Below are 14,187 nucleotides of genomic sequence, written 5' to 3'. Positions count from 1 at the left end.
TACTTCCAGCTTATACTGAATATTTGTGGCAGAATTAATAACCCATGTCAAACAGTATACTAACATGGTGTCCTTTATACATAAGCTTCAACGGATCCACCAACAACTCAAGTGTGACTGTGGATTTATCTAGCTACTACTGTACCAACACCATATTTTCCAGTAGCAATGAGTTGTCAGTGGTAGCGAGCCAAAAGCCAGTCTAAGATGCCGAATCTTGTAAATATGAGTCACCAGGTAAACATGTTTTGAAAGGGGTATAACTTCTACACAAAACTGTTTCAAACATTTTCTATTTACTGTAGCTTGTAAAACCTATAAAACAAATGTTTTGGTCCTCTTGTACAGTTTTCTTACAAGCAGCACATCTTTTTTTTACTTTAAAAAAAATCACATTATTGTCTCCTAATACAATAGTTTATAAGCATAGTTCACGTATTTGTTGCTTTTACTGTGTCATTATTGCAGGTGGTGGTATCACTATCTGATTCAGAGGATTTCTTAACTGTCCAAAAGAAGGAGCAGGCCAGATGTATCTGTGAAGGCCAATCAACACACTTTACCTGGGAAGCCACAGCCCTACACATAAGTACTGTATAGCTTTGTGATAAATTTGAAATGATCGGGTTTAAAGATATTAAAATGTATACTGTACTTAAGGTATAGCAATAGCACCATGTTCACCATTATCCTTCTTACTATACATACCTCCCAACAAGTTCAGTTTCTAAAGATGTAAAACCTGATAGTGACTATGGGATTGATGTATCAAGCAATGAAAAGACTGGAGGCATGGACCGGTAGAGAGGTCCCCATAGCAACAAATAAGCTTCTACTTATCATTTTATAGAATGTACTACCTCGTAGTTGATTGGTTGATATGGGCAACTTCTCCACTGGTCCACTTTATAACACTTTGCACTGCTTGTTTCAATACATTAACCCATAAAACTAGCATGATCAAACGGTATTGATTGTATGTACCACCAAACAATGTGACTGAGCCACAAAATACAGAGATGGTTTGTTTTTAGTTTATACAGTAGAACCTATGAACCTCTGCTGCTTTACACATATTAGTTTATACAGTAGAACCTATGAACCTCTGCTACTTTACACATATACTAGAGATACACTATATGGACAAACGTATTTGGCAACACCTGTTAATTATTGACTTTAGGTGTTTCAATCAGACCCTTTGCCACAGGTGTATAAAATGAAGCACCTAGCCATGCAGTCTCCATTTGTAAACATTTGTTACAAAATGGGTCATTCTGAAGAGCTCAGTGACTGCAAGCATGGTTCTGTGATAGGATGCCACCTTTGCAATAAGGTTCGTGAAATTTCATACCTCCTGTATATTCCATGGTCAACTGTAAGTGAAATTATTAGAAAGTGGAAGCATTTAGAAACGACAGCAACTCAGCCATGTAAAATCACAGAGCGTGGTCAGCAACTGCTAAGGCGCATCGTGCGTAAAAGTCGCCAACACTCTGCTGATTCCATAGCTGAAGAGTTCCAAACTTCCACTGGCATTAATGTAAGCACAAAAACTATGCGGCGGGAGCTTAATTAAATGGATTTCCATGGCGAGCAGCTTCATGCAGGCCTCACATCACCAAGTCCAATGCAGAACGTTGGATTGAGTGGTGTAAAGCACACCGACACTGGACTGTGGAGCAGTGGAAACGTGTTCTGTAGAGTGATGAATCACGCTTCTCTGTTTGGCAGTCAGATGGGCGAGTCTGCGTTTGGCAGATGCCGGGAGAACGTTACCTGTCTGACTGCATTATGCCAACCGTGAAGTTTGGAGGAGTAGGGATAATGGTATGGGGCTGTTTTTCAGGGTTTTGGCTAGGCCCTTTATCTCCAGTGAAGGACAATCTTTATGCTTCAGCATACCAAGATTATTTGGACAATGCTATGATTCCAACTTTGTGGGAACAGTTTGGGTAAGGACCTTTTCTATTCCAACATGACTGTGCCTCAGTGCACAAAGAGAAAGGACATGGTTTGATGAGTTTGGTGCGGAAGAACATGACTGGCCCGAACAGAACTCTGATCTCAACCCTATCGAGCACTTTTCGGATGAACTGGAATGGAGCTTGCGAGCCAGGCCTTCTCGTCCAACATCAGTGCTTGACCTTATAAATGCGCTACAAATGAATGGGCACAAATTCCCCCCAAAACACAATCTTTTCGAAAGCCTTCCAAGAAGAGTGGAAGCTGTTATATCTGCAAAAGGGGGACCAACTCCATATTAAAGTATAAACTAAACTGCCTCTACTAAAATTTATTAGGCACTTTAGTATATGAGCTGACGTTTTAAACCACAACAGTTTCTTAATGATTACTTATTTTATCTTGTACACCTGTATACACTTAGCCACTTTGGCTTTAAATACTGCTGAGCACAGAGGTAGGAATACACCTTTGAAAAAGTCACGTGATACGTGACGAAACGCGTTAGGACCCCGCCTCATCATCCACCTTGATCCAGGTATCTACACCAGCAGCTCTCTGCCAAGATCCAACGGACTTTCATACCGGCACTTCGGTTCCCGCAAGCCGCACATACCAGCACGCGGCTCCTATCAGCTACATCCGTCTCACGTACTACATCAGCCCGGCGGCTTTTACCATCTCCTTGCTGCATAGCACGAGTGGGCAACGCAGGATCAAGAACCGGGGACGCCCGGTCTCAGACCAGCCCACAGGAGAGGTATACATTACAGCAACACAGCTTTGTGACGGGCACACTGTGCACTATTTGGGACCGTTTTTCATTTATTATCTATACAAATGAATCCACAAGTGAAAATCTTGTGAGTAATTACGCATCTTCAACAAGTCTCCTTATATAAGCTGCTCCTAAATTTCCTACGATACCTATATTCATCAAGGTGTGTTTCATTATACAGTTATACATACTACTAACTTTTAAATTACTAGTTTTATGAAAAGCATATTTTTATTCAGTATTCATGGTTAATAAATTGTGTTAATTTTTAAACAAAACGTCGGCTCTTTTCATTTTTTCCCTGATACACTGCGCAGCCGTTTCCCTGTTTTTTGCAATCTCTATATAACACACACCTAGTGTTGTCGGCTGCGCGCCATATCAGGGAAATTTTGGTATTTTATAGTCTATTACTTGGGCGCTTTCAAGCTGTTATTTCGGTTTTTTTTTTTTCCTGTTTGTGTAATGGTCAGGTGTCCGAATACTTTTGTCCATATACAGTTTTGTCTATGAAAAATATATAATTTACTCTATGCAAAGTCACGTGTAAATTAGTAATGCTAATTATGATTAATAGTATTTATCATGGAGTTAAAATTCCAAAGAGATGGAGTTTATAAGAGTAGCCTGGGGTTATATTGGTGGTGTCAACTGCAATTTAGGTTCCAAATTCTAGCCAACTAGATTTCCCTGTGGGTAAAAATGAAAGAATTACTGCCCTACCCTACATTCACCTGGACATGACTAATATCATCTTAAAAGCAAGATACCTAAAGACTGGAATTGAGAATACATTCTGTATTGGACACCTACTCCCTTAATGGGTGAATGCTAAGTTCTGGAGAGCTGTGCTCAGAGACATGGAAAAATCATTGTGAAACAATGTAAAAGTGCAACTTTTACTAAATAATAATAATATATAAAGTTTGTAGACATAATAAAATGGTAGCAATACAAGAAATTTAAAAATGTGATAGCTGGTCTGGGTGTGGTAAAAAATTCAACACTGTTTAGGCTATCAGTCAATAGGTCAACACTGAATGGTCGACATGCATTAGATTGACAAGTACAAAAGGTCGACAAGGTTAAAAGGTCAACATGACAATGGTCGACACAAATAGTCGACACACTTTTTTGTCAAATCTTGTATATTTCATCATATGTCACCATCATCAGGACAAACATGTAACCTCGCGGGCACTCTTCACTCACCACTTTTTAGGTAATCTTACTATTCCCAATCAATGTCCACATGGATAGTAAATAAAACAAATGATGGGAAATGCGAAACCGCCCCCCAAGAAACGTGTCGACCATTTGTATGTCACCAATTGACATGTTGATATTCTAAACATGTTGACCTTTTGTACCAGTCAACCTTAAGCACTGCCAACCTTTCATCTGTCAACGTTTTGTACCTGTTAACCTAATTCATGTTGACCATATGGTGTTGACCTATTGACTGTCTACCTAGACATGGTTGATCTATCATCAGGATACCGCCTACTTACTGAATATCATTGTCCTATCTTCACTTTATAGAGAACTTAAAGATCCATGTGAGCAGCGGTTCTCTGCAGTTGGAAGGAGAATGTACTGAAGATTCACTTTTGTTGGGAAAGGATCATAGAGAAGACTCTATTGAGAAAACTGTTGTGGTCAAGGTAAGAGTTAAAACATAGTACCACAGCTTAGGGCCCTACAAGGGCACATCTTACGTCTCTCATTGCGAACTATAATGGACAGACAAAACTTGCCACATATCCCACACTATGGGAGGGATGTAATAGGGTCCAAGATCGCCGGATGAGCGGGATGTCAGCCGATCTCGAACTCTATTACAGCCTGCCCTATATTTCTGAGCTTGGCGAGACCTCCCTACTCTTGCCTAGAGGCGTCACTAAGCTTATAGACACCCAGTGCGATGGGCTCAAAAGAGGGAATTGCTTTGTGGGATGGGTGCGTGGACTCACGGGACGGGGGCATGAATTGCCTTCCCGATCCCAGTTTTCATGATGCTGGGGGTTTGGAAGGAGCAGGCTGCCCCCAGGAAGTGCTCCTACTTCAGTGCCCCCTCTTACACAGTGACAGGAGCCGGGTTGCTGCACTGTAATGTTACAGTGCAGCACCTACTGTAGCTCCTGTCACTGATCATGAGTTGGCACTTTGGTGTCACCCCCCTTGTGACTCCACTGCTCTTGCCCCCTAAATATAACTAATACTCTGATCATTCCCCACCACATACTGTTCAGGTACTTCCACATGTCCCACCAGGAAGCATGTGTGCTCATATGGACACAATTAAATGCAGAAATAAGAAATAAAGAGTGTAGAGTGGATGCATCTATTCTCTTACTTCATCAGTGTGAGATCCTCAATCTGTTGTTGTGTGTCTCCCTTCTTAGTGGTGGAGAGATAACAAGAATTGGGGAGTGATAAAGTGGGGAAGTTACCCAAAGCAAACAATTAGCCTCTAGCTGTCATTTATCTATCACAGTCTTTGAAATGTCATTTACAAACTTATTGGTTGCTTTAGGCAACTTCTCCAATTTATTACTCTCCAAGGCTTGATACATCTCTCCCTCAGTCTCCACTGGGCACTTCCTGACAGAGACTTGATGTAAGTTAACAGAAAATGTTCCCTTTCTCACAAATAATTACCATTTTCATTGTTATTGTTACCTTCCCTAAGGGAGAATTCAATTGGGTGCAAGGTTTTCACTGGAAAAAAAAAAACACTAGCAGACCTAGCGAGAGTAATTACATAAAAAAAATAATAATTCTTATCTCTCCTGTGGTCTCCACGTCTCCTGGTGGTCTCCCTTTTGTCTTCCCACTGGCGAGGGGGCTGCTGGAAGCAAGTTACTGTAGCTGCTGGGTGGTGAGCGGGCTGCTTGGCGAGGAGGTGAATACTGGGAGATGTAGTTCTCCCAGCTGCTGTTCAGGGGGTCACATACACACAAGATAGCCACACACACCGGAGGTCATACACTCAGACACACACAGTCACACACACTCACATACTTATCGCTGCTGCAGGAGTCTCCCATATTCAAAATTCTGAAATCCAAAATTTTCCAAAATCCAACATTTTTTGAGCAGAACTGAGATCACCTTTGCATTCTGATGGTTCAATGTACACAACCTATGTTTCATGGTCAAAATGATTAAACTTATTGTATTCTCCTATGGTATCTTCTACTACACCATTAATGACATCATAACTTTTATGCTTATTTTAGGCTAGAGGCCATGAAGAGCAGAAGACAGAGACCTTCCTTCTGTACCCAGCAGGTGAGTGAAGGATGCATAGAAACATAGAAGTTGTTGGCAGATAAGAACCACTTGCCCATCTAGTCTGCCCCTTTTTTTATCCTTTAGGTAATTTCAACCCTTTTTGAACCTTACAATGGATATAGTTCAAAGGATACAGTTCAATTATTACAGTTGGACATAATAATTCAAGTCTAGCACAATACATTCTACAGTATGTTAGTTGAGACTCATCTTTAGATCAGATAACCCGATCACTTTGGACTCTGATTATCATTATTATTATTAAAAGTGCTAGGATCTCATCAATAAAAAGTTACGTTTTGCTGCAAATCACAATTATCTTGCTACCTTGGGGAAATGTTACTTATTGCTAGAGATGTGCAACGGATCATTTTTGCTGGATTTGGATTTGGCCATGATTCGTCGTTGTCCGGTTTTGGATTTGGATTTGGATTTGCCAAACCACATTTGCATTTTTTTCAAACATTATCAAAGAAAGCTAAAATCACATAATTTGAGCTTTTCTTGTTCCTAGAGTATTATTAACCTCAATAACATTAATTTCCAGTCAATTCCAGTCAATTTTGAGCACTGCACATCTCACAATATTGTTTTCTTCAATATTGGTCAAAGGCTGCAGAGAGCTGGCTGGTTACTAAGCAGTAGAGCAGCGGCAGTTTATAGCACATCTATACAATTTTGCCACAGCGTACTGAGGTACAGTGCACAGAACAGTACAAACCATAGATCTATGTATATATTTTTATTTTTTGAACACTCAGAGCAGTTGAAACTGCATGGAGTCACAGGGCTTATAGATGCAAGTGAACAATGCGCCCTAGGGTAAACCACACCAAACAGTACAATTTACAGCAGAGTACAGCGCAGCATACAGCAGCGTGCCCCTATACACAGTCACTATACAGAGCACAGCCACTTTTGAGTCTGAAGTCTCTTGCTAATACAGCACAGCAATACAATGCAGCACAGCCACACCAATACAGCACAGCAAATACAGCAGAGTACAGCTGCAGCAGACAGCACCGTACAGCATACCCCTAAACAGTCATTATACAGAGCACAGTCACTTGTGAATCTGGACACAGCACAGCCAATACAGTAGAGTACAGCACAGCAGTGTGCCCCCATACACAGTCACTATAGAACACAACCACTTGGGAGTCTGGATACGGCACAGACAATAAAGCAGAGTATGGTGCAGCATACAGCAGCAAGCGTTATTGTGAAATGGCACCGAGTCCCAGCCATGGTGCCTTGTATAGAATCCAAGTCCCGCAAGAATCCTACGCCGGGAGGATGACGTATGTTCTCAATGCGGGATCCGAGTCTGGCAGAAATACCCAAGACACAGCTTGGGTGGACTTGGATCCCCAAAGTTAGGATCTGTTATCCGGACTGCTCATCTCTACTTATTGCTATGAAAGTTTGGGCTCAGCATTCAGTTCTACTTTTTATTATATAAATAAATAATTCATTCATTCCTTCATTCATTCATTCATTAAAGTTTTAGAGTTACTATAGATATTATATTATTAACATTATACAGAAAAGTATTTCTTAACAAAATAGATGCATTATTGTGGCTCTTGCGGATATATTTAGGAAATGTCAGGTTATGCAAAGTTATAACTATATTGATTATGTACAGATTAGTTACTTTACCTAAATAGAGAGATTAACTATTTGGACATATTGATTAAAAAGGCATGAGTTATCAAGCCAAGGGTGTTAAAATATTATTTAATTTTGATTTAATCTCCTTTGAATTAATATCCCCTCTGCTGAACCTGTTGTGGAACATTTATTTTAGTTGGTATTTTTTAAAGTTAACAAATTTGCTCTCCCAATTGAATTTGATGTTTTCTTGCCAGATACCAGTGAGAAAATCCACGTTTCCTTCCATGTACCAGAGAGATTTGTGCCAGGCTCCGCCCATACACACATGATTGTTTTGGGTGAGGTATCTGCTGAGGAAGAACCTCATTGAGATTGGATAATATTATTTTGATCTACAAGTACATTAATGTTAGCGCTATTGCATTATAACTAACTAACTATTATAACTTGCTTTGCAGGTGATCTCATGGGCAATATTGTCATTAACTTGGACAACGTTGTATATATGGCTGATGGCTGTGGGGAGCAGAACATAGCAAAGCTATCTAGATATGTGTACACAATGCAGTATCTACAGAGTACCAAAGAACTAACTCCAGAACTCAAGGAAAAGGGAGTGAAAGCCATGACTGAAAGTACGTTATGTGAGATGTGTATCTTAATAAATATTAAAGATGTGCTGTTCGGTTCTTCAGCAATACAAACCCACCTGAATTTTGTGGTTCAGAACTGAACAGAGTTACAGTTTGGATCCCCTGGAAGGATCTGAATCCAGTCCCATTCCAGATCTATTCCCATAACATAATTCAGATTTTAAATCCGAATTTTGGGTTTTAGATTTCTTGAAAATTGATAAATACAGCTAATATTATGTAATTTAGACCTATTTTTTAAATACAAAACTTGAACTTCGGATTTTAAATCTGAAGTCCGAAACAAAACACTTGCCAAAACCTAAAAACAAAACAAAAACACTGAGGGTGGTTTTGGCAAAACCAAAACCAAACCATGAGGGTCCGCGCACATATCTAAAAAAAATACAGAGGAGTGTTATTGTTGAAGAGGAGCAGGAGCAAAGAAAGTAAAAAAAAAAAAAAAAACAAGACTTAGCTCTTCCTTTCAGTCTGAATATACCTGTTACAACCCAATATTGTGCCTTATTTGGGTTTAAATTATAGTCTGTGCTAAAAACATATTCTGTTGCTTTAATATTCTGATTTCCTTGTTCCTACATGTATTTCACTCAGTACATTGATACAGGTTTTTTTTTATTTTATTTTGTACCTATACTGAGCTAAGGTCTATTCTGATATATTTGTATCAAAATGGGGAGATGTATCAAGCCCTGGAAAGAGATAAAGTGGAGAAATTTCAGAAAACAAGCAATTATGTCATTCTGACATTGTACCCTATAGTTATAGCACACTGAGGATCCAAATATCTTACCCTTTATCAAAAGGTCCTTGAGTTGTTTTTTTAGTTCCAAGTGAAATATCCTGGCCACTAAATCGTGAAGAACATGAGACAATTGACCTGGGAGAAGTTCTCTATTAATTTCTTCCCATTTTGCATTGGTTGTAAAAGTGATGAATAAGTCAGAGCATGAATACTTGCAGACATAGCAAAAGGTATCATGCATGTAGCGAGGGCTGCCTGCAAAGCTAGATGGCAGAATAACTAACAAGTACAAATTTTAAATGCCCTCATTATGGGCTAAATGTATAATGTATAATGTTAAATGTATATAGGGGTGCATACAATTAGTGCCGAATTTTCCAACAGTCGGAAAATCTGCACTTTTTGCCCATTTTTAGGTCTAATTTACATTCGATCTATTCAATCAAACTGACGATTTTTCGACTGATGATCCACGTGTTTTTCGACTGACGTTCCACGTGTTTTTGACGAAACCGCTGCTGTTTTCAACTATTTTCCGTGGATGTAGATTTGACTTGTTAACAAGTCAAATATTTCTTAAGTCAAATCCGCATTTGTCGGAAAAGTGGTCGAAAATGGCCTGGATTGAATAGCTATGTCTGGACATAATTGAATACCCCCCATAGTCTTCTGCTCTGAATTTGGTCTGATTAGTATGGGTGAATAAAAGCCTTTCTGTCTCTATTTTCATGTACATGTTCACAATAAACTGATTAAAGAGCTGTTTGTAGATATAGAAAAGTCTAGATGCGTGTTTCTAAGTTTTAGGAAGTGTAATTAGAGTGGCCTACTAAAACACCTACCTTTTATAATACAAATAAATACTACATTTTATAAATAAGACCACGTACTGTAGTAAATTGCATAGTGTCACAGATGTCATAGATGTTACTGATATTTCCAATCCATAAATATGGCATTGATGAGTTATGATTAGTTCATGTGGAAGGTGTTTGATACAAATAAGATCAGAAGTATTTAGATGCTCTGTCTTTGACTGTAATATTCCAGTAGAGTATAAATGAATGGTCTCAGTATTACCTCCTCATAGCAATGTATCATCACTGTGGAAGTCACATGTTAAGGCTAATTGGAGAAGAAGTTATGGAACACGGAGAGAAAATTGCAAAATATCTTAATGAATACATACATAATACATACAAACTGAACAATATTGCCAATATGTATTGATGATGAAGTATATGAGAGCAGTGAAGGACTGAATCATACTACTGCAGGGATTACAACCTAGAAGAATAGAAATCAAGAAAAGGGCTCTTCTTTAGAAAGTAGGCATGGTTTACCCTGTGTGTGCTATGCCCAAAACAGTCCTACCATATTCAATCCATATACAACAGTGGTTCCCAAACTCAGTCCTCAAGGAGCACTAAGGGCGGGATGTACTAAGATGTTACGCTGCGCTAATAACCATCTTACTGCTCTGAAGCCCTCTTACCGCTCTGAAGCCCTCTTACCGCTCTGAAGCATGTCAGAATCCTCCTCAGCCTCCCGGCTGCTGCGATCAGGTCTGAATTACCCCCTAAAGCCCTAAGTGTGATATGACAAAGTGATTCCCATTTTGTCCAAAAAATATACAGGGGCAAAATTATACGAAATGCAGACACTGGAGATAATATTATTAGTATGCATTTACAAAACAGGGTTACTATTGTTTTCTCCTGTTAAACATCACCTTGTTCATAGGTGGTTTTGTTTATACAGGAATTTAGTTATACAGAACAAATACTTTTCTATTTCCATGCAATCTGAATGGACTGTTTATTTACCCTTTCATTGCTTATGTCTTTAGCCCCTAATTCAGACCTGATCGCTCCTCTGCAAATTTGCAGAGGTTTGCGATCAGATAGTCGCCGCCCAGACAGAGTGAAAAGCTGCCCCGTGCAAGTCTGCATACGCCGTGCAAAAAGCTTTGCAAATGCTGATCAGTGGCAAATACGTTCGCAACTCACTCACCATCATATGTTTATTCCAGTGTGTGCAGTCTGTGCTTAGCCCAGGACTTACTCCTACAGAGCGAAAGAAACAGGCTGATCGGGCCGGAGCTGACGTCACACACCCTCCCTGAAAACACTTGGGAACGCCTGCGTTTTTCCTGACACTCCCAGAAAATGGACAGTTAATACCCCCAAATGTCAGCTTACTGACAATCATCCTGCGTACGTCTAGCAATAAAAAAACGCTGATTTCTTTCACAGTTTGGCCTAGAGTGTGCGCATTATAATCCGTACGCATGTGCAGTCATTCGATAATCTCTCACTTTTAAAAAGTGCAATGAGGTCAATTATAATATTTTTCAAATTCTAACAGAAAGAAATAGCTGGTAAAAGAGGAACCTAAAGATATTTATTACTGACATGTCTTTATCTTGCAGACTACCAGAGACAACTGACATTTAAAAATGAAAATGGCTCATATGGAGGGTTTCCAGGTGGTCCTGCAAATTTCTGGTATGTAGAAAACATTTACAGTATATGAGTTCATCTATATAGTCTGACAGTGAGCAATTAGGATGCACACTCTGCACACAATACATCTATACAATATATGATAGTATCTTGGTGGTTTGGATCCAATTTCTGATTAGTTGAAATAAATTTACCTGTCAAAATTTAAAATTTTCCAAGTCAAATAAAAAACTCTTTATTGTTGCTTTTACACAATTTTCTCCAATCCCATGTTCCCAGAGAAGTATAGAGGGAACATCTCTAAAAATAAACACAACAAATGAATAGACACAAACTGGGATATTCAATTGGCCCCATCACTGTCGAGTGATAAGCCTCGCCGGGGGGGGGGGCTTTCTAATTGGCCCCGATAAGCCGGCGCATGCCGAGGCTTATCAGGGATTTTGTTTCACCTGCCTTCGGCAGGCGAAGACAAATCCATAATAACAGCCCCTTTTTCATCAGAAAATGGGGCTATTTCACCCATTAACACACAGGTTTCACCATTTTAATGGCTGAGCTAATCAAATAGCCCAACTGCAACACCCGAAGAAACATCGGGGTTTTTTACTCTCAATGTCTCTTCAGGGCAAATTGAATATCCTAGAAAGAATGGTGTAGTATAGTCAGGTCACTGGGCTTATGGCAAATGCACTAAGGGCCTAATTCAGATCTGATCACAGCAGCAAATTTGTTAGTTAATGGGCAAAACCATGTGCACTGCAGGGGGGGGGGGGGCAGACATAACATTTGCAGAGAGAGTTAGATTTGGGTGGGATATTTCGTTTCTGTGCAGGGTAAATACTGGCTTCTTTATTTTTACACTAAAGGATAAGAAAGAAAAGATTTGTCTTTTTTGTTGGCGCACTAGAAGTAAAAAAATTGAAAAAATAACTTTTATTGTTTACTATTAAAAGTCAACTGGTAAGTGATATAACAGACATACAAGTGATAATGTGAAAAAATAATAACATTAAAGCGAAATTTAAAAACGTGCTATGTTGTCCTGTTTCTGTATCTTCAGAGGTTCTACAGATATTATATTGTTGTATGTTCCAATGTAACACAATAAATTACAATATCCAGTTCCTGTTTCTCAATTTTGTATTGATCCTTCTTTGCGAATACAATCCAGACTGCTAACAGTGTAATGGATTTCAGTATCCAGTTCCTGTGTCTCAATTGTGTTTTAATTAGTGATGTGCATCGGACATTTTTCGGGTTTTGTGTTTTGGTTTTGGATTCAGTTCCGCGGCCGTGTTTTGGATTCGGACGCGTTTTGGCAAAACCTCCCTGAAAATTTTTTGTCAGATTCGGGTGTGTTTTGGATTCGGGTGTTTTTTTACAAAAAACCCTCAAAAACAGCTTAAATCATAGAATTTGGGGGTCATTTTGATCCCATAGTATTATTAACCTCCATAACCATAATTTCCACTCATTTCCAGTCTATTCTGAACACCTCATACCTCACAATATTATTTTAGTCCTAAAATTTGCACCGAGGTCGCTGGATGGCTAAGCTAAGCGACCCTAGTGGCCGACACAAACGCCTGGCCCATCTAGGAGTGGCACTGCAGTGTCAGACAGGATGGCAGATTAAAAAAATTGTCCCCAAACAGCACATGATGCAAAGAAAAAAAGAGGCGCAATGAGGTAGCTGTGTGACTAAGCTAAGCGACCCAAGTGGCCGAAACAAACACCTGGCCCATCTAGGAGTGGCACTGCAGTGTCAGACAGGATGGCACTTCAAAAAATAGTCCCCAAACAGCACATGATGCAAAGAAAAATGAAAGAAAAAAGAGGTGCAAGATGGAATTGTCCTTGGGCCCTCCCCACCCACCCTTATGTTGTATAAACAGGACATGCACACTTTAACAAACCCATCATTTCAACCACAGGGTCTGCCACACGACTGTGACTGAAATGACTGGTTGGTTTGGGCCCCCACCAAAAAAGAAGCAATCAATCTCTCCTTGCACAAACTGGCTCTACAGAGGCAAGATGTCCACCTCCTCCTCATCCTCCGATTCCTCACCCCTTTCACTGTGTACATCCCCCTCCTCACAGATTATTAATTCGTCCCCACTGGAATCCACCATCTCAGGTCCCTGTGTACTTTCTGGAGGCAATTGCTGGTGAATGTCTCCACGGAGGAATTGATTCAAATTCACTTTGATGAACATCATCTTCTCCACATTTTGTGGAATTAACCTCGTACGCCGATTGCTGACAAGGTGAGCGGCTGCACTAAACACTCTTTCGGAGTACACACTGGAGGGGGGGCAACTTAGGTAAAATAAAGCCAGTTTCTGCAAGGGCCTCCAAATTGCCTCTTTTTCCTGCCAGTATACGTACGGACTGTCTGATGTGCCTACTTGGATGCGGTCACTCATATAATCCTCCACCATTCTTTCAATGGTGACAGAATCATATGCAGTGACAGTAGACGACATGTCAGTAATCGTTGGCAGGTCCTTCAGTCCGGACCAGATGTCAGCACTTGCTCCAGACTGCCCTGCGTCACCGCCAGCGGGTGGGCTCGGAATTCTTAGCCTTTTCCTCGTAGCCCCAGTTGCGGGAGAATGTGAAGAAGGAGCTGTTGACGGGTCACGTTCCGCTTGACTTGAC

General features: G+C 40.1%; 1 protein-coding gene across 1 annotated transcript in view; it reads left to right on the top strand.

Annotated features, from left to right (window-relative positions):
* The window catches only part of LOC135056657 (alpha-2-macroglobulin-like), a 221,455-nt gene that overhangs the window by 154,206 nt on the left and 53,062 nt on the right, over positions 1–14,187 (top strand). Inside the window, exons 20-25 of the mRNA XM_063962103.1 lie at positions 469–589; positions 4,286–4,407; positions 5,986–6,037; positions 7,912–7,995; positions 8,116–8,292; positions 11,487–11,562. Of these exons, the coding sequence (XP_063818173.1) occupies positions 469–589; positions 4,286–4,407; positions 5,986–6,037; positions 7,912–7,995; positions 8,116–8,292; positions 11,487–11,562 (632 nt within the window). The remainder of the gene's footprint in view (positions 1–468; positions 590–4,285; positions 4,408–5,985; positions 6,038–7,911; positions 7,996–8,115; positions 8,293–11,486; positions 11,563–14,187) is intronic.

Source organism: Pseudophryne corroboree, chromosome 3 (assembly GCF_028390025.1).
Source record: "Pseudophryne corroboree isolate aPseCor3 chromosome 3, aPseCor3.hap2, whole genome shotgun sequence".
NCBI lineage: Eukaryota > Metazoa > Chordata > Amphibia > Anura > Myobatrachidae > Pseudophryne > Pseudophryne corroboree.
The sequence above is the reverse complement of the archived record's forward strand: the minus strand, read 5'-3'. Positions and strand labels throughout refer to the sequence as shown.